Source organism: Pangasianodon hypophthalmus, chromosome 17 (assembly GCF_027358585.1).
Source record: "Pangasianodon hypophthalmus isolate fPanHyp1 chromosome 17, fPanHyp1.pri, whole genome shotgun sequence".
NCBI lineage: Eukaryota > Metazoa > Chordata > Actinopteri > Siluriformes > Pangasiidae > Pangasianodon > Pangasianodon hypophthalmus.
Genome location: NC_069726.1, coordinates 16,839,820 through 16,867,217, shown reverse-complemented (window position 1 = coordinate 16,867,217; position 27,398 = coordinate 16,839,820). Strand labels below are relative to the sequence as shown.

The 27,398-nt window shown below is 38.0% G+C and overlaps 1 protein-coding gene across 5 annotated transcripts in view; it reads right to left on the bottom strand.

Moving 5' to 3' along the window:
* pam (peptidylglycine alpha-amidating monooxygenase) overlaps nucleotides 1–12,676 on the bottom strand; it is a 74,446-nt gene extending 61,770 nt beyond the window's left edge. For 2 of the 5 annotated variants that reach the window (XM_026941747.3, XM_026941750.3), the window contains exons 1-2: nucleotides 12,520–12,676; nucleotides 228–815 (exon numbers count right to left, since the gene is read on the bottom strand). In XM_026941747.3, coding sequence (XP_026797548.2) covers nucleotides 228–319 — 92 coding nt within the window. In that variant the 5' untranslated portion in view covers nucleotides 320–815; nucleotides 12,520–12,676. Of the gene's footprint in view, nucleotides 1–227; nucleotides 816–3,819; nucleotides 3,842–8,369; nucleotides 8,507–12,331; nucleotides 12,410–12,519 lie in introns of those variants that run through there. The other 3 variants (XM_034312523.2, XM_026941748.3, XM_053241158.1) reach the window with 3 other exon arrangements.
* Between the last annotated feature and the right edge of the window lie 14,722 nt (nucleotides 12,677–27,398).

The window sequence follows — 27,398 nt, the reverse complement described above, 5'->3', positions numbered from 1 at the left end:
AGTCCAGCTTTTAAAAAAAACTTATTAAATAAATACTCCAATTTCTATTACCATTCAAATGTTCTTTTTTCCCCCACATTCTCAAGTGAACAAAAACAGCAACAGAAAAAAAGTTTCTGATTCATCAAATATTAATATGAATGACATGTTAAAATTAATATGAATAACTACATGACTATTTATTTACTTGTTTATTAATATATTTATTGACAGAATAAGCCTCTTACCGTTTGTACCTGTCCAGAGGGCTTCTGACACTGTAGCTATGATTTTGACAGATCAGAGCCAGCACAAGCACGCTACACAGCAGGACTCCCATATTCACTCCTCTCCCACTCTCTCTCACTCACTCGCTCTTTGAGTTGTTTCAGCAAATGGAACGGATGTTTAGCTGATCTGCGCTCGTCTCACAGCATCAAACCTGCTCTGGGTCCACACACTGAGCGTTAGAACCTGCTTCACCCTCCTCTCTCCTCTCCTCTTGTTATCACAGCTCGAAGGTAAGCAAAGGCGGGACTGCCCTCAGGTTTGTTCTCTTCTCTCCTCCTCCTCCTCCTATCACTCACTCATTCAGCTCGAAAAGTGTCGTATCTGGAAGCTCTGTTCACTCTTAATTCACGCTGGGGCACTCCGCCACAACAATGAGCAAAAAAGAGAGACAGAGCAGGCAGGAAACAGAGAGGTAGCAGAAAAAGACAGAAAAAGAAAGGAGGAGGAGGAGGAGGAGGAGGAGAGAGGGGGAACGTGCAGATTCTCACTCGTCCTCAGGTTAGATGGCGCATATCACAGACACAGCGTCAGGCTTCTTTCACAACCTGCAGACACACAGTGACAAAGAGGCAAGTTAGAATATTTAACCCACTCCAACACTGAACATCCTGTGAGCAGTTTCTAGAGAGTGAATCTTCAGTCCTGCTGTTTGTGCTTTATGAAAAATACATGCAGAGAGGATGAAGGGCTGAAGAAAGAGGGAAAAGAGAGACAGACAGCCTCCATCACAGTATACCAATCCAATCACAGCGGCTGCCAGCAAATGGAGTCCTATAAAAGCCCTTATCTGCTGTTGATCACTGGAATGGTGAGTATAATGTAATGGGAAATATAATGGTATGATCAATAGCATGACAATACACTTTTCTGAGAAAATCCCAAGGATCAACAGTATTTCTACATTCACAGTAACAAGCAGCTGATAGACACGCAAGTATATTTCTGCACAATTCATTTGATTTTTTTTTCCTTTTTCCCCCCATGTTTAAATATTATTTTAGCAAATGATGAACAAAAATATCATTAAACTTTAGCACGTCAAAGGTGTTTGCTGGTACTGTGAAATTCTTTTTTTTGTGAGCTTTTAACTTTCCACATGTTTTACTCTGGACACTCTTTAACAGCGTCGCCCAAAGAAAAAAACTGAAATGTGATATGCTTTAGGGAGGAAGTGTTAGTGTTAACGTAGGCAAAGTGCTGAAAAACTTATTGGGAACTCTCTTAGGGAAATAAAAATAACCCTAAGTTGATTATTGTCATCAACAACATCCTGGAGTGTTTTATGCCACTTACACCACAATTTGCCAACACTAACAATTTTATTTATTAAAGGATTTTTATTCACTATAGAATGACAGTTTTTATTTGTTTATAGTAAATGTTGGTGAAAAACTACAGAACAAGTTAGTACGTTATTATTTACATTACAGCAGCTATAAACAGTCATTCCCTCACCAGCCTCTCTCTTTTCTCTCTTGTACTTAATAAGACAAAAAAAAAAAAAAAATGCAGCTTGTCATGTTACAAGACACCACAAAGTGCCAAAACCCCCGACCTCTCCTGTCTTTAAAAACCTAAGAGAATAGCTTTACCTCTGACTCTTACAAAGCACTGATACTGGACACGGCTTCCAAAAATGCTAAATAAACCTCTCCTTACAGAAAACATCACCATATCACCAATTACACATGCTTTAATCCATTTATGTGGAGCATCCTCCAAACGAGTCTGTGTGGATTTACTGCTGCTAGAGAATTGATAACGTACTAGAACTAACACATCATTATAAAATATGGCTGGGCAGAATGACAATATAAAATCAAATATTACGGACTGGAAGCAGCTCATTCTTTTAAAATTGTGAAAGGTTACAGATCTTTTTTCCTCCTTTTCAGTGTTAATTATTTTTATAAATAATGTAATTTTTCAAATATAAATCATAACAAATCTTTAATATACTTGTTTATCTATTAATACAAAAAGATTTATTATTATTATTATTATTATTATTATTATTAATAATAATAATATACTGTATTTTTTAATGCAACACTACTGTATTGTTGTCAGTTGGTGAACAGACCTGTGTCATGATACAAATGCTGAAGAAAGAATCGCGGTGATATTTTTTTGTCATCGTCCCACTACTAATATAAACCCTGAGCTACATGTCAATTATGTTATATTAAAAAAAATAAATTAAAAACTTTAAGTATCATGACATGGTTTTAGCACTTTGTTATGGGAACAGTCATTGGCTACATACATAGAGAAAAGCAGAAAGAGAGAAAGAAGGAAAGACTGTAATGATACCATGTTGCCCACCATGTGGTGCACTGCAAAAAAAAAAAAAAAAAGGGAAATGATGTGAGGAAAACACAGAGAGCTAATATTAGAGAATCTTTCTATAGCATGAACCATGTCAATCTCCCCCCAAACATCAGCTGTTAATTTTGATTTCCAGTTGGATGTCAGTATCCCGGCTTCTGCTGAGAGCGAGCAGCAGGGGCTGCTGGGATCGCCTGACGGCTTTCAGGATCAGACCAACAGCCTCATTACAACACATCCTTGTTCTGTTCACAAACCTCACATAAATGGGGGTCAACTTGGATAAACAAATGTCTGAAAAAAAATGATCTGCGTGTCAGGGGAGTGTTCAAGAGGACTGGAAAATTAGCCTCCTTAGGAAAAAGACTGATCATTGAAATAATGCTCTCGACTGTACTGTAGGAAAGTAAAAGAATCCCCCAGTGTTTTTCAGCATAATCTACATCCACATATATCTGTAGTGTATGTGCAATCACCATGCACAAGAACTCCACGTACTTCTCCCTGTACTGTGACAAGGACTGACAGTCTGTCTTCTCGCTGATGAAGGCACTTGCTGGGGCATCAATAAACGTTTATGCAAAACATAATTCTTCTGAATGCTTTTGTGAATTCTTAATCAAGGAGATTTGTACATGAAGCTCTAAATTTTTCCTTTCAAAGGTGGCACTACTCTTTTATGCTGAGAAATTTATATTATGTGTAAGCCACGTAGTCAACATACACTCACGTCCACTTTATTAGGAACACCTGTTTATTCATGCAGGTATATAATCAGCTAATCATGTGGCAGCAGTTCCTTGAAAAAAAAAAAAATCATGCAGATACAGGTCAAGAGCTTCAGTTAATACTGACATCAAACATCAGCATGAAGAAAAAGTGTAATCTCTGTGACTTTGATCGTGGCATGGTTGTTGGTGCCAGATGGGCTTGTCTGAGTATTTCAGACTGCTGATCTCCTGGGAATTTCCCACACAACTGTTTCTACAGTTTACACAGAATGATACGAAAAATAAAAAAACAATGAGTAAGTGACAGTTCTGTGAGCGGAAACGCCTTGTTGATAAGACAGGTCAAAGGAAAAGATTGGCTCGAGCTGTCTATAGTAACGAAAATAATCACTCTTTACAACCATGGTGAGCAGACAAGCATCTCAGCATGCGGAAGATTGAAGAAAGAAAGGGGAAAAAAAAAAAAATAAAAAAAAATAAAAAAAATCACCTGGTCTTTTTTCCAATCTTCACCTGTCCAGTTTGGGTGAGCCTGTGCCCATGATAGCCTCAGATTCTTGTTCTTGGCTGACAGGAGTGGAACCTGATGTGGTCTTCTGCTGCTGTAGCCCATCAACCTCAAGGTTTGATGCTCCGTGCGTTCTGAGATGCTTTTCAGCTGACCACGGTTGTAAAAAGTGCTTATTTGAGTTACTGTAGACTTCCTGTCAGCTCAGATCAGTCTGATCTCTCTCAACAACAAGGTGTTTCAGCCTGCAGACCCTCTGCACACAGGATGTTTTTTGTTTTTCGCACCATTCTGTGTAAAATCTAGACTCTGTTGTGTGTGAAAATCTCAGGAGATCAGCAGTATCTGAAATTGCACAGTCTTGCATTGTGCTGCTGCCAAATGATTAGGTGATTAGATTACTACATGAACGTGCAGGTGTACACGTGCTCCTAATAAAGTAGACGGTGAGTGTGGCTTAAAGTAAACATGGAAGTGCCTTTGTTTTTCCATCTGCTCACAGGCAAACACTTTTATTTTTGGACCAAGATTGGGTATTTCTAAAACTAACTATAACACCTCCATATTAGGAAAACTTAAATATATATCTCCATAACATTGTACAAACATTTTGTCTAAAGTTGTCTAGGCTTCCTGCACAGATCACATGTAGTAAATAAGGGGGCAGTTCAACATATATATCTGTAAAAATGCTCCGTCTGCCTAAACGGTGTATTAATTGTAAGTTTGCCAGCTAAATGTGCTTTCCTCTCACAGTGAATGTTAGGCTATGTTTAGTTTCATTCAAATCCTAATGCCAATTATAAAATTCTAATTGTAATGAGTGCTGACAAGCTGAGGTATAATTCAAATTCAATTGCAAAAACCATGTTTTGCCAGTATTAAAAAAATGTAAATTAAAAAGGCCATTTCACATTTCAATTTTAATTTATAAACTGGTACGAGTCTGCCAGGCTGAAAAACAAATAACAATCCTTCCATTTGCGGTTTCACTCTCATCCCAGCACTATAGTTCAGCTAAAAATAACCTTGTTTGCATTCAGATTTTCACTGTCAACAACGGGCCAATAGTAAAGGGACAAACCTCAGGCTTCCACATTGTACAAAACGATTTTGATTTGTGTTAGGCAACAATTTGATATTTGGTGATATCTCTGATTGTGCTATGATATGATGGTAGCCTCCAATCGATATGTGACCAACTTTATCCAGAATCTGGGGTAAGCCTACTGTTAAATTGTGAGTGATGATGGCGTAGATAAGGATTATTTTAAGTATAAGCGTTACAGTCAAATCACATTTTTAACATACTAGCTTTCTGTTCTTTTTTGATAATAAAGTTTCAATAATTATCATTAGTAATAGGTTCGTATTAAATTATAATCAATAGCAGTGGATTTATAATTGTTGATTCATTACAATTATTGCCTTTAAAATCGATGCATCGACCCAAATCGTTTAATAGTTACACCACTAGTCACAAGTCCACATGGCCAAGAGTGACATCACAGTGAATTGAACCATATTTAGCTCAGAAACAATGCAAAAATTGAACCAAATTTATATGATTTGTTTTTGCTGATTTGTGCTGAACAAAATAGCTTGTGGTTCTTTATTTTTATGTCTCTGCCTTTAGGTGATGGAGCTATTATTTTTACGGGTTGTCCATGCTTCCATCCAAGATTTTTGGTAGTGTGATATCTCAAGGATGAGTGGTTGATATTTGTAGGATTTATACGGAATTATACCAGAGCGTGGCTAAATGTTCAAATAGGATTGGTCAGAAGGTGTGCATTATTTCTGCATAACAGCACAGCTCAGACAGTAGCTCCAGCTGTAACACGTATAATAGGTTTATATTAACGCGCTTGTTCTAATACGTTATTGTTTCTAATATGTTATTGTTTCTATACAGGCACAATGCATCATACCACACCAGCGTGCATTATTTCTATATAACAGCACAGTCTGTGGTGTGTTCTTCAGTTGTCTGAAATAAGGTCAATTTTCTGAAATAGTTGTTCTTCAGTAGCTTCCTTCCTGTTAAAAAACCTACTTTAAGCTTATTTCAGGTATAAAAATTAGTAACAAGGAATAAACTTGTTGGCATTGGAGGCCCATCGACACCGCTGGTATCAAGTTCCACTTGTTTAATAATACGATGGACCAGCTTCAGCTTTCACTCTTCTATAAAATATGATACAAAGAAATTGGGTAGCTAAACAACCTGAGCATATAATTACACTCAATCAGTAAGTATGCAATTACATAATTAATCCATACAAATAACATTATTATTTAAGCACAACAGTGAACACATAAGCATGTGCATGTACAACTTTCACAAATATCACAACTTTATAAATCACTCAGCTGACAAGCGCAGCGGCTCGTGCTCAACTGAGTGTTGTAGGCACAGACGTGGTTTTGTTTGAACTCCTTCCACTGGCTTTCTGTTTGTGAATAATGATGACGCAGAGAAGGATTATTTTAAGTATAAGAGTTAGAGTATAAGAGCATATGTCGCTTCATGAGACTGACAGCGTGCCCGCCCTACTGGCCTCGGCTTTGTAAATAAGGCCTTTTCCCTACAACATCCATTCATCACACAGAAACACAACAGCCCACCCTGGTCCCCTGCTCATTCACACTGGGAGACAGGTGTTTTTACATGTTGAACAATTACTGTATTGTCTCCTCCTAATCTCCAAGACTAAAGAGCCCAGCTGCATGAGGAGTGCTCATTTAGTAATTGTAGAAACTGTTCCTGCTCGTCTGTTACAGCTTTACAGAAAACATGTGTTTCGGTTTTAATTCATGGAATTTGCTGTGGAATGTGGAACGGTTGGAATTTCTCCACATGCTTGTCTGCCACATCTGATCGTTAAAATAAATGAGTGCTGGAAATCATTCTGTCCCACTGCACCAATGCAGTTATACTGAGCCAGGAAGATGAAACGCAGAGAGCACGGAGGCGAAGGCAAGCCATGCGCCAAAGGCTGGGCAGGGAGGAGGCGAGAGAGAGAGAGAGAGAGAGAGAGAGAGAGAGAGAGAGAGCGAGAGAGAGAGAGAGAGATGAGGAGCCTCTGTGTTTGTGGAGCAGCTCTGGGGGCGGAGATGCCACTCCAACAGCAGGAACTGTCCATATGCCAACATGACACCGGCCTCGCTGTGACATAAGCAGGAAGCGCGGGAGCCAATGGAAAAAAAATCCTTGTGTACTTTATGAGATAAGGCGAGGCTAAACCATTACCATCAGGACACTATTTAACTAGTAAATATGAGGGCACAGTAGAACAGAGCTCTGGCCAAAAAAAAAAAAAAAAAGATTCTTCTGTGAAACAACCTTCAGTCAGGAAAAAATAAATAAATAAACAACTTGTAATGTAATGGAGTCAATACTGAAATTCAACAATGCTTCCCAGAGAACTCATTCCCTAAATGAAGCTGTAGTCATGACGTATGTGTGATTCAATTCATTTTTATTGACCAAATGAATCATTCAACAAATTGACAGTTTAACCTGAAATTATTAAGTTTTAAATAACACAAATACAAAAAAAACTGGTCGACATGTCTCAATTTGGCCACCTCATCACTATTTCGCAGTCTGTTTTAAGGAACAGATGGTCTCTAAAGATAAAATAGAGAAACAGGAACCACAAATTGATTCTCTATCCATTAAAATCAATAACACAGAATAAAACACTGTAGAGCAAAAGAGTTATACATTTACTAATCAATTCCTGAAGGCAGGTTTAGATGCATGATTACGAGCCCAAAGGCAAAAATCCTTTACATCCTTAAAACTACCAAAGACATAATAACCAAATCAAAATACTTAATTAATTAAGACATAGCACGAAGCAAAAAGTGCATAAAAACAGTCCATAAAAATCTGAACTTGCACAGTGGTCGTCATTATGACTTTTGGTTAAAAGCAAACAGAATTTTTAGTACCGAGCACAACGTGAAAAATACAAACTGCAATCTGTCTAAAAATACTATCATATTACTAAATATAGAGTTATGGCTCATTTATAAGCCATTATGGCAACTGTTCCCATGTACCATTTCTATTGCAGTCAGAGAGAACTCTTTCGTCCAAAATGAAAATGATAAGTTGGATTTTAACGGCTGCGCATGCAACGGCAAAGGTATGCAATCTATTTTGCAAATGGTGGCCAAGAAACACACATAAGAGCAATTCAAAAAATTTAAAAAAAAACAGCCATTTCTATTGATCCCAGCAGCTCTCTCTCTCTCTCTCTCTCTCTCTCTCTCTCTGTCTCTAGCACACAGCTCTGAGAACATCCAACAAACAGCTGAGTTTCCCAAAGACGTCCCTGAAACTGAATTAGCCATTCCTCTCTTTACCAACCTTTCACACACCCTCTCGTTCAATTTCAAACACATTTTCAAACACATATCAGATATTTTAAAGCAAATCTACCCGAACACACAGGCTTACACAGTGTAAAACTAAACGGACACGAGTCCTAGAGCAGCGAGCCCCTTGTCAGGCTGCCTACCTGCTCGTAACGCAGCGCAGAATGGGAGCCGGAGAGAGAGACGAGAGGACAGCTGCTTCTCCGCTGCCACTGAGTCAGGGGGGTGAGCGAGATGAGAGAGAGAAAGGGGGGGTGGCTCAGCGTGCACGCTGACATCATCATCATCATCATCACTCACACACACACACACACATACACACAGGAAGAGGAAACTATGGTAACAGCTGCGTGCGCCCGCAACCTAGGCATCTCTGAAACGTAAGCAAGCAGCCATGAGGCATGAAGCGCCGCGACTGGACAGGCATGAAAAATAACGGGTGCGACCTTTCCGATAGTGCCTTTGTAAGCACGGGTTCTGTTTATGACGTTAGGAAAATACAGATGTTTTGTGCTCGGGGCAGAATGATGAAAGCTGGTATTATTTTAAACATTATTTAAAATATTTATTTAATAAATGCATCATTTAAAATATAAACAGGTTTGTCCATCTCATTTATGGACAGCTACAAAATATTATTTGTGTTAAAAACATAATATAACTGTAGTTAGACACTGGTTATAATAGTAAAAAGGAAATATTGGCACATGTCTATCACAGTAATTGCCACACTTTATGAGGGTTAATATTAGATTTACAATATTACTATTAAAAATTCCCACATCTTCACCCACTCTGTCCAAATACGCAATTACTGTTTACCCACTTTCCCGCTTACCGTAGCTGATCAGCCTAGATATGTTTATGTGTAATATGTGTAGTATTTAGTTGTGCATTAGAGATACGAGGTTAATGTAGCTAACAAGTAAGGAAAGCTTATAGCCACCAGATTAGCACTTGCGTCTAGTCAAAAAGTGCAGACAAGGGGCAAATTTATAAAACAAATTTAACCAAGTCACCTCAACAACTTTTAACCAAGTCACCTCAAGAATTAGCACTGGATTTGAAATATAAAACAGACAGCTGTGCACAGAAACTGCCGTTTTGTCTTCTGAAGACAAGAGAGGGGGAAAAAAGATATAAATGACAGCACCACCCAATCATTCTGCACTTTATACCACAGCATTGTTTAATTCTCAAATCTGATTGGTCAGAAGGTGTCGATTAATTTTCTATAACAGCAGCTCTGACAATAGTGCTGGCTGTAATTCAAATCGCAATAATGAACACATTAATCTAAACCTGTATGTTGTTTCTATAGGAACCACTAATGCACACAAACTTGTATAGGCTAAGGCTAATCATAAATGGATTAAAAACATGTTGTTAATTAACAAAGAAGAAAGGAATAACACACAACAGACCTTAATGTTATGCAAACTAATGCACACTGGGTGTGTGAGGAGGGATTGGGGGAGTGAATTGCATTATTCTCATATAACAGCTTGGTCTGGAGTGTGTTATTCTGCTTCTACCACAGCAGTTTGCCAACGATTGCAATACTTAATTTATTAATGAACGACACAGCACACATTTTATCGGTTTATAGTTAGATTTAACGTTGTGGAACGTCTGATATTTTGCTTTGTGACATGATGCATTATCATGTAGGAAGTAGCCATTAGAAGATGGGTAAATTGTGGATGCACATGGTCAGCAACAATACTCAAACAGGCTGTGGCATTCAAGTCATGATTGATTGGTATTAACAGGCCCAAAGCATGCCAAGAAAACATTCTCCATGCCATTACACCACCTCCACCAGTCTGGACTGTTGACACAAGGCAGGTTGGATCCATGGATTCATGCTGTTGGCGCCAAATTCTGACCCTAACATCTGTGTGCCTCAGCAGGAATCGATATTCAACAGACCAGGATACATTTTTCCAGTCTTCAATTGTCCAGTTTTAATGAGCCTGTGCCCACTGCAGCCTCAGCTTTCTGTTCTTGGTTGACAAAAGTGGAACCTGACGTGGTCTTCTGCTGTAGTAGCCCATCCATCTAAGGTTTGACATGTTGTGTATTCTGAGATGCTTTTCTGCTCATCACAATTGTACAGAATGATTATCTGAGTAACTGTAGCCTTTATGTCTGTCCAAACCAGTCTGGCCATTCTCCGTGACCTCTGTCATCAACAAGGCATTCCATCTGCAGGACTGCTGCTGGCTGGATGTTTTTTTTTTCCCCCCCATTCTGAGTAAACTAGAGACTAGAGACTGTTGTGTGTGAAAATCCCAGGAGCTCAGCAATTTTAGAAATATCAGACCAGCCCGTCTGGCACCAACAATCACACCACAGTCACAATCACTGAAATCACATTTTTCCCCATTCTGATAGTTGATGTGAACAGTGCCCAAAGCTGCTGCCCATACTCGTATGATTTTATGCGTTGCACTGCTGCCACACGATTGGCTGATTAGATAATTGCATGAATGAGTAGGTGTACAGGTGTTCCTAATAAAGTGCTCAGTGAGTGTACGTACTATGCTCTCGGTCTCTGTCTCTCTCTCTCCCAAAAAATAAATAAATAAAAAAGCAGCCCCTGTCATTTTACCGAAAAACCGGAAACTGTAATCTCCTCTGTCCTGAAGACCTTCCCGAACTGGGGAATTTTGTCTGTTACGAAGTTACAACTGCTAGACTCCTTCCATAAACATTAAAGAAATGTCCTAAAAAAAAAAAAGTCACCACATCAGTGATTAAGTGTTTTATTTTGTTAAATAACACATTTTTTAAATCCATTTTTTAGTAGTCTTAGATGAGGTGGAACATCCGCTGTACAAACTCCTGTGTATGAGCTGTTACTATAGAAACAGTAACGTATTAGAATGATGAAGCACATCTTCTGATCAATCAGATTTGAGGATTAAACCAGACTCTGGTATAAAAATGTATAATCATTGATACGGTGAACTTTTCTTTAAGGAGATGTTTATGTAACATTTATGGAAGGAGTCTCCAGTGTCAGTGCTTTGTCTAAAAGTACAAACTGTAATTACTGGAAAATTACTGTGGTATAAGAGGAATAAAGCATTTCAGGATGTCCTGTTACAGGAAAATAATCAACTTCAGGACGGTGATAGTAACTCCACTTTGCTTCATGCTGCATTAGACCATTAGACTAAAGTTGATGGTTTTTCTATAAAAGCACGCCACACCGTGTTTTATTCTGTACTTAGAATAGACACTCACATTACTGAATAATGACTCTTTTAGTGTTTGGGTTTGGGGTGTTATATTTCCACTACTGCAGTAACATTTTAAGCTAGACAAACTACCGTTGTTGTGTTTAGGTTTGCTATTATTTAAACATTTATATTTATGTGTAACGTAGCACTGAAGGGCTCGTTGCTTCATTTCATTGTGCAACATGTACAATGATAATGAACTCCACTTTGACTCTGGTGTTGGATTAAAACCAGTCATTAAGTAAATAAATGCTTGTGTCAGAAATAACTTTGTTTGCCAATGAGAGCTGCTGGTTTAACCTAAGTATGGAGTAAGTAGGAGGATGTAAGTAAGTAAGTAAGTAAGTAAGTATGGACTAAAGTATGGAGATGTTTTTTGCTGTAATTGTCAGCTGACAGGAGTCATTGTGGTGATGAAGCTGATCATGAGCAGGAAAGTGTCGCAATAAGGAGACACTTTCAGACATTTTAACTCAAACTCTTCTCACAGAAAAGCAGTGTTTCACTAGACTAACTGCTCTGAATAACACCAAGAGCTTCATGAACCACATGAACAATCCCAGACAAGGGAGAGATTCACTAGGGTTTGGGTGAGACAGTCCACCATAAAATGACACGAAATTGTACAATGCTGTGTAGTGAAAGTTGACATTATTACAGTATATAAGTAAAAATAAGACCTAAGCCTTTCACACATAACTAAAGCTAGCCAATGCTAATAAACTGTCCAGAGGACAAACAAACAGGACCAATATATTTTCCCTGGTTTACAGCTAAACATGAGACAGTTCAAGACACAATAAATAAAAAAACACTTTATAAAATAAATGAGGGTTTTCCCTAAATATAAGTCTCACCGTGGGAATTTCAGTTCGCCTGTTAATTTATAACGTCCGGGAAAAGTTGAGTGAACTTGGAAAAGCGCCTGGAACAATCTGGAAGTTCGTGTTTCTCTCATTAAAATGACACCCAGGACACCGAATGTTTTTCCCCAAAGGATTAAACGAGTACTTAAAAAAGACAAAAAAAAACAGTCGTTGTTTACCGTTTGTTTTGCTGCAGATATCCTGAGACGTATATTCTCCGTATCCTCTCAAATGCTCATCTCACTCCAAACTCCTCAGAGCTCCAGGAGAGCCATCAGGCCAAAATAACCGCTCAGGAGAGCTCGATAGACACGCGCGCGCGCGCACGTAGACGGCTCAGCCGTGTGTTCCCGCCTTTAGAGGGCGCTCGTGACTAATATCAGTCCAGCGCGAGCCTGCGAACTGATTCCCTAGGGACGGGAATTCCGGATCTTTTTAGTGAGTCAAATCATTTGGCTCAGCTCATCAGTAGGAGTCGACTCTTTCGGCTCTCAAACGGTTCATTGCCATTTTTTGAAATATTTTGACCAGCAGCTGTTTTTCTTTGTTTAATTATGGATGAAAGAGTTTTATGAAATCTTGCTCTACCTTTTAATTCACAAAATAAGAGTACATTTCATTGCATTTATACAATCTATTTAAAGGATTATAAAGGAAAAAGGGGCTATAAATGTGCATTGACAATTGCACTAGTTATTGTGCCTGCTGTGTCTGGGTTTCTTTATGAAGTTTCATTTCCATTTATCATGATAACGGATCAGCAGTGTTATAGGGGAGGTGCATGCAAGGTACAGCATGCAAGGTGCAGCAGGGGGTGTGTAGGATGGGGGAAAAACTGCAATTTAATTATCCACAAACATCAGTAAACAAAAAAATTAGAAAAGTGCAAAAAACAAATTTTTTTTCTGTTTTTTTTTTTACATTCTGTGGTGTTACCCTTGTTTCATAAAGCTCCCTCCATATCTCTTACGGAGAGGCCTCAGAATTGTGCATTAATACCACTGCTATCACGTATGTTTGTGATAGGACCGTGCCTGTCACGCTGCCTGAAACATAGTTCCAGTTGAGAGTCTCACACACACACACATCTTACCATGCACTCTAACAATCAGCTCACACATCAAAAAGAGGGTTCCCTGAAAACATTTTGATTAAATGTTTACACAGCAGGAGTAACAGCATTGCCTGCGTATATGCTAGTCAGGGTGGCATGGTGGTGCCATGGGTAGCATTACTATCCTACAGGTCCAGGGTCCCCAGTTTGATCCTAACTCAGGTCACAGTATGCACGGAGCTCCTGTACATATTCTCCCTGTGTCTGTGTGAGCTTCTTCTGGGTTCTCCGGTTTCCTTCCACCTCCCAAAAAACATGCCAGTAGGAAGAGTACAGATACACTATATGGCCACAAGTATGTGGACACCTAACCATCACACCCGTTTTCGAAAACCTTGGGCATTATCACAGAGTTTGTCCCAATATGCTGTTATAACCTCCTCCACTCGTCTGCGAAGGCTTTCCACTAGATTTTGAAATGGGCTATAGGGATTTGCCCATTCAGCCACAAGAGACCATGTCTTTACGGCCCTCGCTTTGTGCACAGGGCCACTGTCATGATGAAACATGGGCCCTTTAGTTCCAGTGAAAGGAAATTGTAATGCTACGGCATACAAAGACATCCTATACACCTGTGTCCTTCTAACTTTGTAACAACAGTTTGGGGAAGACTCACATATGGGTGTGATGATCAGGTGCCTGGATACTTTTGGCCATATAGTGTATTAAAGAATTTATTTGTGCTCTATTCTATGTTGTTAAAATGTGTTGCCATTTTCTTTATTTATGTTTGAATTCATGCATTTTCAATGTTATGTCTCAGATGCAAAATAATACAATACAATACCTTGTATTCATTTGTTATAAATTGTGTTATGATCATTTGAGAATGTATAGATATTTGTGCAATTGATGCTTGTATTTGTGAAATCTGAAATTGTTTTAATCAGCACACAGATATTTCTCTAAACTATTATGATTAAATATTCCGGTCTGGAAAAACATTTCAGCATGGCAACACTGGCAGTCACTGAAATGTGTTTCTTTCCTCTAGGCAAGCTTCCAAGCCACAATCATTATTATTAGCCCACTCTTCCAGGCCTTGGTCCTCCACTTTACTCACAGGAAAAGAATTTGCACTGATATGGTTTAGCAGGGACAATAAACTCTAAATGTTTACTAAAAAGTAGACACAAAAAAAGTTTCCAACTAAAGGAGGAAATTGTATCCTATATACAGTACATGTAGGGGTGTGTGTGTGTGTGTGTGTACATGTGTATGTGTGTGAGTGTGCGTGTGTACGTGCGTGTGTATGTGTGTGTGCGTGTGTGTGTGTTTGTGTATGTACTAAAGGCCTGCATGCCTTCCAAACACCACTTGGTTACAAGTCCAATGGAAAAGGATCAGAATCTGACATGGACAGTAAGAGGGATAACAAGTAAGGAATAAGAAACGATGGAGAATGCTGTTTTATGAAAATAATCAATGGTGTGATGTGATGCGGCCATTTTTATCACTCACATAACAAGTAAGATGATAATCCAACATTTGACTTTTTAAGGATAATGTTACTTGATTTTAATTACATACGATATTGAATATCTTTTATTTGCAAGTAAATCTAAGTAACACAGTACAGTTAACATTTCAAGGCCACACAAATAGCAAAATTGACAAAGATTAAGGACAAGGTTTGGCCAGGGCTAGTGTTCACAGATTTTCCTTTGACTTTATTTGTATGAAATTGAACCTCATACTCATGAAATTGAACAATCACCCTCACTCTGTTTCATGCAAATAGACTTATTAGGTAATATATCTTTACAAAGCAGAGACTTGCTGAAAATTCAGTGTAAGTAAATTAAACTAATATAATAAATTATAGCACACTGCAACAATCACCAGCACAAACGGAAGGAAAATGAGCGAATGAATGAATGATTAATTTATGATACAATTAATTTGAAAATAATCTATACTGCATATAGTCATAAATGATAGTATTTAAACAATTCTATACTTACAGTATATACAGTTTACTTCATTTGTAGTCCGACAAGCACTTTCAAGTATGCTACCTGACTAAATTAATATCTTAATGCGCAGTAATTGTTAATTCCAAAGGCTGTTGGTGTTGACATGATAAAATATTCCACGGCTAATAGCGTAGGCCTTTTTGAAGCCGTATGGTTCAGTTCAGCTTTGCCTACACTGCCAGGACACAGTAGACAGTCTGCAGTCTCAACAGACAGGCAGAAATTAGCATTTCATAACAGGGAACACTGAGCTATCAGATGTTAATTAAACTCAATTGGCAAAATCTCCAAAAGCCCTGCACAGTAATGCCTTTCTGTGAGAATCTGGATATGTTCAAAAGCACATTCTCTCTCTCTCACTCTCTCTCTCTCTCTCTCTCTCTCTCTGCCTGTCTGCCTCGGTATCTGTTCTATTTGTTCTATCTGTCTGTCTGTCTGTCTGTCTGTCTCTCTCTCTCTCTCTCTCTCTGTCTTTATGTATGTGCAGTGCTGTATCTCTGTATCTCTTGCTTTCTATCTCTTTCTTTCTCTGTCTCTGTCTGTCTCTCTCTCTCTCTCTCTCTCTCGCTCTCTCTCTCTCACACACACACACACACACACACAGACACACACACACACACGCTCACCACTGTGTGTCCCGCCACACAGTTTCCATGGTAGCAATATGGGCAATAACAATATTGTGAATTCAAGTCATTTGGCACGGAGCAGCTTTGCTCAGCTGTGATGTGTTTATTTCCTCATATATCACTATCAATATCATTGTGCCTAGGTTGCAGTTGAGAAATCAAATCACTTATTATCCATCAGAAAACAGAAGAGGGTGGCATCACATAGGACAATGACCCAGCACACAGAAAGGGTGTTGTCTGTGACACATACTTTTTGTTCATGGTAAGATTTAATTTTAACAACATTTGAAGCCACACCCTCATGGTGAAGGCATGAATACAATGTTGTAGAGCTATGCAAACAAAAAAATAGCTATATAAAAATAGTTTTAGCTCATTTAAAAGTGGTTGCAAATGTTTCCTATTTCATTTGCATCTGTCCCCATAACAATATTTAAGTCATCTTTCAAGTCAAAATAAAACAGAAAAATCATGTTCATGTTGTTAGTTTTGAATGTAAGTTTACTAGTCAGAAATTTACATCTTTGTATTTCAGACATAATGGAAATGAAGAGTCAGAATTACACCGCTATGGATTTTATATAAGGAAAAGAATAATATGTCATCATAAATAGGAACAGAATAATGAGTACTACAGATGAGTATCAGGAACAAGTGGGTGCAGAGGAAGTACCTAGATTGAAGACCCAGGGAGAACACATGATTAAATCTCCTGTGTTATCTGTCACAGTTAAATCAATGAGATCTGTGCTGCAGACAATGGGATTCTTTACGATGACGCCACCGTCAGTTGTAAGGACTATTTGTTCTCTTGAGCATTGTAATACATGATATGATTGTAACTGCCCTTAACATTTGATAATACTGGGGTAAGTAAAAAGTAATGCTTTGAATTTTACCATTCTCAAGGCTATTGCAAATTGTACTTTTGCACGAGATGTTCGTGTGTGTGTGTGTTTAAATACTAGAAAATGTATTTGGTTAATGATGATAGATAGTAAAACTGCTTTGTGACAACGTCCATTAAAGTGCTGTACAAATAAAATTGAATTGAATAGTTTTTTGCACAATATGACACGGTATGAATTAATATCACATTATATACACACATCACTCTGCTTCATGTCATAGGATGGCAATGACATATTCTTGCAGTTCTCCAGAGCTGCCAAGTTACTACACAATTACACTTATTATTTATGAAAAGGTCCAGTTAAGACAAATCTTTGAAGACAAAGATTTGATCACAACTTACTGCTACAGTTTGATTACAAGCAATTAACAGTTAATCAATAGTTACGCATTAATAGTTAAAAAAAATGCTAAACAAATAAACATTCACATGACATTAGCTGAACATTAGCATATTCTATACTAGGATATATTTATATATAAAACAGGACATTCCTCTTTGCAATCTTGTCTGAGATGAAAGATGGAGTAATTAGAAGTATTAAATCAACAGTATTGATTTCACATACGCATACATTTAATAGAACAGCACAGCTTCGTAGCAAGTGTTTGAGTAGTGCGCCATCATCTGGCATTTTTTTGCACTTCACTCCATTACCATGATTTTGTCTATAGGAAAATGATAACATTGTTCTTTGCTCTGGGTTGAGGCACTGGACGCATGTCATCATACTGATATCTGTGCATGGGTGTACTATTAAAACAAGTCAAAACTGCCCTGCTAATTTTCTACACATTTGCTTCATCTCCAGTGCCTGACAGAGTTTATCCTGTTAATCCACACGTTTGCTTTTTCATTTCCAACATGACATGTGCACGCACTTGATAAATGGCTTCCCAACAGAGAGAACCAGTCGGGTGGACCAGCTCTAGGTCACCAACCCAAATGTGAGTGAGAGGGCTGGGCTGGATCTTTGGCACCAATTTTTATTTCCATTATGCGGTGGACTTGTTTATTTCACAGACTTATGCACTTTGAGGTCAGATTGGACTCAACAACCTGAATCCTTTCAGCACTTTCACATGTCATAAATGTAGATGTAGAGCACTGTGTGTGTTTGTGTGTCTGTGTGTTTGTGTGTGTGTGTGTTGTATCTTAACAAAAAAAAAAAAAAGCTTCATTACAAAGAAAATAAGAAAAATTTCTAACGAGCAGGGGTTCTCAAAATGTTTAACAGCCAGAAACCTCTTAACTGGATAAATAAATAGACAAATAAATAAATATATAAATAAATAAACAAACCACTTATTTATTTAAACCCCTTAGTACAGATTTATTTTGTGAATACAATACAACTATTTAAATATTAGGCTCATTGTGAAAATGTGTACAATAACATTTTGCGTACTTATTGGAACCATAGATCTTTTTATATTTTCCACTCTGTGAACACATTTAGTTAAAATTGTCATTGGACCTACTTGTTTTGGAGTTATTGAGGTTTGCATTAAACCCATTCAATTTAAACAGGCTAATAATGATAAAAACTCAATTATTCATATAATAACTTTGTATGCTGTTATTTGGTATTTATGGTTATTTGTTGTTATTTATAAAAAAAAGAAAGAGAGAGAGAGAGAGAAGACATCATTTCACAAACTTTCACCGACACCATTTTGTGAACCATGGCTATAGGGTGCATGAAGCTATGTATGTATTGCATGCAGCTGTATTGTATGCGGTTTTGTTGCAATTTTCACATCTCTTTTACAAACAACAGCATTCCTTACAATACTGTTGCAATATTAATGTTGTTATTATGACTGCAAAAAATGACAGAGCTAAAAATATTTAATATTTTAAAAGCTGCAGGCACAATGGTATGGAAAAGAGTCTACCAGGGCTAAGCTGTCCCTCTCTCTGAAGGCAAAAAGAATAAGAATAATTAAAAAAAAAATTTTTGAAATCCACATCATCTCATTTGCTGATAAGAAATGCCTGAAAGTGGAAAATGTTTATGGAATTTTTTCTGGAATCAAGAACAAAAGCACCACCTATGATCATGGGTAAATACACAGAATAATAAGAAGTAGATGCTGGGAATGATTTCTTTCTAGCCCAGACTTTAGACTCATGCAGCCTATCTTTGAGTTGTGTCAAGTGATTACCACTTGGTGATTTTTCTGCCCTGCCATTTAATATTGTGACCAGCAGTTACTGAAAAGGTATATCCTGTAACTCCACATTTGCACCAAGAACCCATTATTACATGCAAACATATTGGCATATGTGCTACATTGGCGGTGAATGCTAAATAATCAGTGTTGATTTTTCTACAGTTGGGCAAACAACATGTCAGTCATCTTTAGTGGCACTGCAGCAAATAATTAGACTACAGCATGCACAAACCACTACAGCATGCGCAAACACAGCATGCTACAGTGGCTTTTTAAAACAATGTCACATTTCAGCCTGCTATTCTTGATTTCATGCAATACTGTACATCGATTTTGACTAAAAAAGAAAAGTGCTGGTACTACACACAGCTACACAGCTGTGGTTCAGTGATCTAATCAACATTTCCCTGTTAACAAGAAACAACCAATAATATTATATGATTATAATAATTTCAAGAGCAGCAGTTCTGAAGGTAAACCTGGGTCATACAGTCGGTGTGCAATAGCTTCCCTGAATGCAGCCTAACAAGCTCCCTTGTTTCTAACAACTGGATATGGTACTTAGGCCTGTGGTTTTTGATTGGCCATGTAATAGCGAAGTGTTTCTACCCTAAGGGCTGAGCACGTCTGCAGTTGAGTCCTAAGAGATCTGTCCCTCCCACAAATTTACTCCCATGTGTTCTACTTATCCCAGCTTCCTGGGACAGAAAGAGAGAAAGACATGATGTACATCCTGCACAATGAACACATACGTTGCATTTATCATTAACAATTCATTTGTCCTACAACCAGGAAATGACTGATAATATTTTTATGCTCTATCTATGTACTTTCTAAGTAAATGTTCTTCAAGGCTGTGTTAATGTGTTAATATTCAGTGTCTGTAGCACCCACTGCCTCACTATATATATATATATCTGGAAATGGTTCCTCTTCAGGCGGCATGCTGTTTTTTTTTTTTGTTTTTTTTTTTTGCAAGCTTAAAAAAATGAGTGGGGTGTACGAAAGGACAAAGTGACTTGATAAAATGGTACAGATTATAAAAAGAATAAGATAAGAATAAGCTAACAAGTTCCTAGTATAAGGTATAAGTCCTTCTCTTTCAGTTTTGTTGTGCAGGGGCTGAGAAAGAGAATGTTAATTAGCTGACCAACAGATAATTACAAATGATTTCTTGAAATATACACTGGCAGACAGTTTACAGTTTATTAGGTACACCTACCTTGCATCTTCTTTGGCTACTGTATCAAATAAATCTATCATATAGGCCACTTTTTTAAGCTGATTTACAATGACTGTCTGTAGCTATGCACAGTGTGTTAGCACTCTTCTTCCCATCCATCAATGGAGAGGGACCACCACAGGACCACTATGGATCAGATGGAACAATGTTACTGAGAGCATCTTGATGTGTTTGCTGGGTTAAAAAAACAGTCCACCAAGGACACAAACGACACCCAGGACAAAATTTGCATGGGAAAACTGAGCTATAGTCTTTAAGCGAGCACCTACAATGTGCACTAACAACATAGCTATGTCTAATAAAATGGCCAGTAAGTGCACATAATGTTAAAAAAAATTCCATCAGCGCTGCTGTGCCTGATACTCTCGTACCAGCGTCATGCACACAAACACAGCTCAACTGGAGTTCGTTGAAGTCCTTCACAAGCACACTGCAAAACTTCACTCCTTCATCACTTCCTTATATGCTGACCTACACTGAATTCTTACAGTATTTTAAGGGCAAAAATATAGACTCAGTCTGTTTCACAGAAAGAAACGGGTATATATTTTTGCGTTTATTATCTTTCTCCCATAGTTCAGTGTGTTTGGAAAGTCTCTGCTCAGTTTCTCGGTGGGCCGCTGTGTCCACCAGCAGCAGGCCCTCTGTTTTCATTACTGGCTGTCATTTGTGTGATCCGGTAAGCCAGACTGGGGAATTTACTCTGCAGCGCCAATCGATCACAGAGCTCTATTTTGTTACACATACACACAGACACACACACACAAACACAATTTCTCTATGTTAACCAAGCTTATTGGAAAGCACAGCTGTGCTAGGTCTCATAGGAACACCAGTAAGACACATTGCTCAAATTGACACTCCAATATTTGTATGGGAAATTAACATGACACATTTCTCTCCAGCAGGTTTTGAGAGACTAATGGGATCGCATCATCTGCTGTGTGATATAATGAAGTATCGGAGGAGGAAATCTAAAAATCAGTTTCTTGTGAAGCATGCAGCATGGATGAATCTGAAAAAAACCTTTAGGCACCAAGTCGAAGAATTTAGGCAGCCAGCACCTGTCAATGTGTTAGTTTATCTCCACACAGGGACAAACATTAACTGCTCTGATGGAGACATGTCTCAAAACCACTGTAAGTGGACTTGAGTCTTGGCAGCTTGATCAACATCCTGCTCGTCTGGTAACGGACGTCAGATCTCAAAGTGTCTGATTTGAAAAATTACACTGTCACCACCAATCAGTCAGGCATTATGGAAATGGAGCTGTGCTGGAATAAGGCTGCATTTGCAAATATATTAACCGGTGCCACCAGCAACATGACAAACAGATTCCAGAGAAGTAAGACAGACTGAATTGAGACATTTTCTGGCATGCCATGCCATATAGTTTGCATCTTAGATTCCTCTCTGAATCTTACAGCATACAAAGGAGGTATGAGCATGCAACACACCATAAAATTTTCTTAAATGGTAAATACAGCTTGTGACAGGAAACATTTGTGAAAGCACTGAGAATTGGGTCGTGTCTCCACGGAGCCCATAAACGTGAGTTCACTCTCTGAATTTTACTGCTTCCTGCTGGTCTGTTCCCTGTCACAGAGATGCCACATAATGGATGAAGCCTGATTAAAAATTTAGAGACAGTTCACTTCACAGTGTAACCACAGAAGAGCCTTTTCTAGACAATACACAATAATGTATGATAAATATATTTTGGAAAAGAATCTGCATTCACGAAAGCATTACTAAGTGCTCAAAGAATAGCAGTCATTTTTAAAGTAAAGTCAACGAGACATCAAGGATAACTGCCATCATTTCGGCTAAGGTTTTTTTAGGTCATGCAGTACCACAAGATTTGACAAAAACACCTACAATTACAGTCTTTATATAACAGGTGGCAGGAAGAGAAACAGTTGAGCACTGATTTCACTTCACATTTTAAGCATGACACCCTGTGTGTAAACAATATAATACCAAAATGATAACCTCAAAATCCAGTATCCATGTCATGAATAATCAGTATGAATCAAAATGGGTACGTGGATACTGCTATCCTCCTTAAGAAGGTATGTCTTTTTTTTTTCAAGTGAAATACATCCATATAGATATATGTAAATTGAAAAAACAGGTACAGAAACAGGGATTAATGTATGTTTGCACAACATATATCCAAAGCCAGTTCTCAAGCTCATTGAACAACACAATCACTTTGATTCCTGAAATAAAACTGAGATAACCTCAGAAAGGACATAGTTAAATTATTGTCATCATTGTTACATTGTCTGATAGACTTAAATTAATTTAATCATTGTTGCATCACTGGACAGACTTAAATTACAGTAATGTCATCACCGTTACATCATAGGACAGATTTAAATTAATGCCATCATTGTTACATGATTTGACAGACTTAAATTACAGTAATGTCATCACTGTTACATCATAGGACAGATTTAAATTAATGCCATCATTGTTACATGATTTGACAGACTTAAATTAGTCATTATTGTTACATCACTTGACAGACTTAAATTAATGTCATTGTTGATACATCACTGGACAGACTTAAATTAATGTCATCATTGTTACATCACTGGACAGACTTAAATTAATGTCATCATTGTTACATCACTGGACAGACTTAAATTACAGTAATGTCATCACTGTGACATCATTGGACAGCCTTAAATTAATGTCATCATTGCATGAGGTCAATTCAAACTGTCACTGTAAAGTAATAGCAAATCTAGTTAGCTATTAGTTAGCAATAGCACAACTAGCTAGCTACTGGAGCCTATTTGAGGAACAACTAAGAGATTTGGGGGCCAATAAACCTAACCAGATCTCAATTTATTAATTATAAAAATAAAATACTTTCTGAAACATGACATTTCTCTGGAACTTTAGGTGTCTGGTACGTCTCACTTTTTCAAGATACATTATCAGTGATTTGGTTCCCACTGAAGAACTAAATCTCTTTTAATATGGTGATCAAATTAATCTTAGAGAATTAAAAAAAGGAATTATTAACAAATTAACAAATTAATCTGTCATCAGTGTTAAAACAAATTATTTAAACAAAAAATATTATGATTCTTCTGTAAAACTACCTAGTAAACAGCTAGGTAGCCAGTTTCTTTTCTAAGCTAGCTCCAGGTGTCTATATAGCAACCAGGAGATCTGGGGAATGACTTTACTGAAGACATTACAACCAACCAGATACCAATATATTAAAAATAGAATAACATTTTTGCAACCTGACAAACTCAAGGCGTTTGGTACAAAGACGAGCTCTTTCATAATCCATACATTAGCTCTTAGTAAAACTGTGTAAAGGGTTCTTGTAAGCTCTTTAAAAATAACATTATGGCTCTACAAACACTCAACAAATATTGGACACCTTAGTCACAGTCAGTACTGAAACTCTGGGTGGTTGGAGTGAAAGCATGGCGTGAAAGTCATGGGTGTTGGGTGGTGTTGGTTATACTAGAGGTGAAAGGCTGAGTAAACAGCAGTGGATACAGAGAGATCAGCGAGAAAGAAGGACAGTCAATGCAGTGGGAATGAAGAGGACACTGTTGAGAGAGAGAGAGAGAGAGAGATCGGCAGCCATGTGCAGGTAGTGCGATGGAGCCAACAACAGATGGTGGAGATAGATAAGGCTGGGGAAGAGAGGGAAAGGGGCAGTAAGTAGAAGATATGTGAGGAGAAAACAAACAGAAAGAGGAAGACAAAGGATAGAGACTCTAAGAAATAAATACATGTATAAAAACCATACCATGGCAAAGGCTGATTATGTGCTATTAATAAAGCGATTAAGCTGAGCGCATTTCTTATTCTTCTGTCACATTACAGAGTTGTCACACACTGTGCATTATACCTCTTGGGAGAACCTCAGCTTGTCATATGCTAATACCTGAAAGAATGAAAGGCTCAATTGCTTAATAAATCCACTAGATCTAAATTTACAAATATGGACATTTAAATGGTTCTTTTTGTAAAGAAATTGCAGCAACTGAGCCACAAAATACCAAACATGAGGGAAAATTTTTAGCTTATTAGGTTCATTTCAAAGAGTACATACTCTGACTGACCACGTTATTAGGAACACCTGCACTGATACAATTAGTTAATCATCTAATGACGTGGCAGCAGCACAATGCATAAAATCATGCAGGTACAGGTCAGGAAGGGGAAGGAAAATGTGCTCTCAGTGAGTTTGACTGTGGCGTGCTTGTTAGTGCCAGACAGGCTGGTTTCAGAAACTGCTGACCTCCTGGGTTTTTCACACACAACAGTCTCATTCTCAGTCTTGTTTTTTCATTTCTGTGGGTGAAAACACCATGTTGATGTGAGAGGTCAGAGGAGAATGGCCAGACTGGTTTGAGCTGACAGGCTCTAGTGACTCAAGTAGCCACTCTTTACAACTGTGGTGAACAGAAAAGCATATCAGAACACACAACACATTGATCTATGGGCAATAACAGCAGAAGACCAGATCAGGTTCCGCTCCTGTTAGCAAAAAACAGGAATCCGAAGCTACAGTGGGTACAGACTGACCGAAACCTGACAGCTGAAGAATGCCTTCAAAACGTTGCCTTTTTCCAATATTCAACTATTCAGTGGGTTTGTGAGTGTATATCAACGCATAGAACATGTATGAACAAGGCGTTAAACAGATAAATGAAACATTATTAATCACAATAACCTCTGATTTGTATTTTCTGTACACTGCACCTGAATGTGCTGTTATCAAATCTATGACAATAGAAAATATCAACATATTAAAGAAAAATGTGGAGAAACTATAAGATGGATTCATTCAGCCAGCTGAATTTTGTGTGCTCAGTGACATTACTAATGGGTCACTGAGTCATTACGGAAAAGAAAGAGTAATGTCAAAGGAGGACAAAATCCTCTCATCCCTGTGTAATCGTATTTGGATTTGGCACTTGACCTCTTTGTCTTAAAATTAGAAGCGACAGATCTTTAGATCTCACTCCATCAGTGGTGTTTTCACAGCTAATTACCCTTAGTACATTGTTGTATAGGCCCATTAACTCTATCTAATACTCTTCTGGCACTGGTCTTCACTGTTTATAAAAGTTCCCATTGTTTCTCTTCCTCCTAATGCCTGAGCTGACTGACTTATTGCCTGTGTCACTGCTCATCTTATCACATCCCTTTTCTCTCACTCTGTGAAAGATCCTTGTGCTTGTAAAGAACACTTTTGCTCCGCTCTCTTATCTTTGATCTGTGTCCCGGAGACACCTTTCTGTCTGTCCTCTTAAATCGATTCAGTTGGTGGAATTTGGCGCCCACTCGAACACAGAGATACTCTCACTTTCCTCACTACGTGATGAGTCATCAATCCTGTGGAGCCCTTGCCAGACAAGCATTTATCCTTTGTCCACTTTCCAAAAACAGTAGGATTCTTGCAATGTTGGTGCAAATACAATTATTTCTGCAAATTACTCAGGAGATTTCCCCCTGTAAAAAAAAAATGCAAACAACTTTAAACAGGCTGCTAAAAGTCAGAATGTCTGATAGGTATATTTGATCAAACAAAAAAATACTGTATGTTTTATATTACTTCAGACTTTTGTTGTCAATACAAAACATTCTAATCCTACTGAAACTGAAAATCAATATTAATTGCAATAGATTTAATTTGTGGTCACAGTTTGTAATTTGATTGTCAGTGGTAATTTTCCACTCAGACTTATTTTTGTACATGAAATTGGCCCATTACAATAAAAATTGGAACAAATTTGGCATTGTTTTAGTTACTGAGTGCCATGACTATGATAATACATTACCTTCTACCCAACCTCATATGAGGGCTCCATTAACATCATCATCATCATCATCATCATCATGACCATCAGCATCATCTTCCATCATTTTCTTTTTTCCTTTATTTAATTACAAGCTACAAGGCATTAGATATTTATTATTTTATATTATACTATATTACATTTTATATATTTATTACAGTGCCCTGACTCATTCCTGATTCTTTGCAGTCCTCAGTTTCTTCACCCCATCCCTCCTCCCTATCTCAAATAGCCATGCTTTTTAGCTAGCCTTATTTACCTCGCTTACCCTCTCAGACAATTATATTAACACGGGTCGGAGTGCTTTGGAGTAAGCCATTCCTCTATATGAGAAATTTCCTCTAACAGGCATATTGAATAGCTCTCGCTCTCTGGATGCTCTCGCTGCTATTTTCCGTAGAACCTTTGTCATCAGTGGGGTTTCTGTTCTTAGATCGTGTCTGTACTGAGCTCTTTACATGAACAGGCCTTCAATTTCTGTGTCACTCTCTACAAGGATCATAGCAATAGCCAATTCACTGCACCCCCTATTTTGTATAAATCACATGCTGTTTGAAGTTGGTTAAAGTATCTGAGTGCAGCTATCATTCATTTTTCAGGAGGTAGATCTTGGCTAAGCGATGACCCCAGATTGAGACCAAATGGGCCCACGATATATTGCAGAACAAGACATTTTATAAAAGCAAATTCATGTCTTGTATGGCTGGGATGAAATCTCATCTGAGCCATTATCCATATGCCTTCCATCGTTGGGAGTAATGGGGCTGGACTTGCTGAGGTAGATCTTATTGGATTATATGTTCAACCAAATGGTGTTTAGGTCTTATGCCATGCTGCTGTGAATGTAGTGGCTTAAAAAGCACTTAGCCATATAGAGGTGAGAATTATGTCTCACCTTTAATAAGAGTAAATGCAATATGTTTGAATGAGTGTGTGAATGTGTGTGTATATGGTGTCCTGTGATGGACTAGCATCCCATACAGGGTGTATTCCTATCCAGGGTGTATTCCTATCCAGGGTGTATTCCAATTCAAGGTATATTCCCGCCCAGGATGTATTCGCGTCCAGTGTTCATGGGATACGCTCTAGAACAACCATGATCTTGACCAGAATAAAGCGGTTACTGAAGGTGAATGAATGAATGAATGAATGAATGAAAA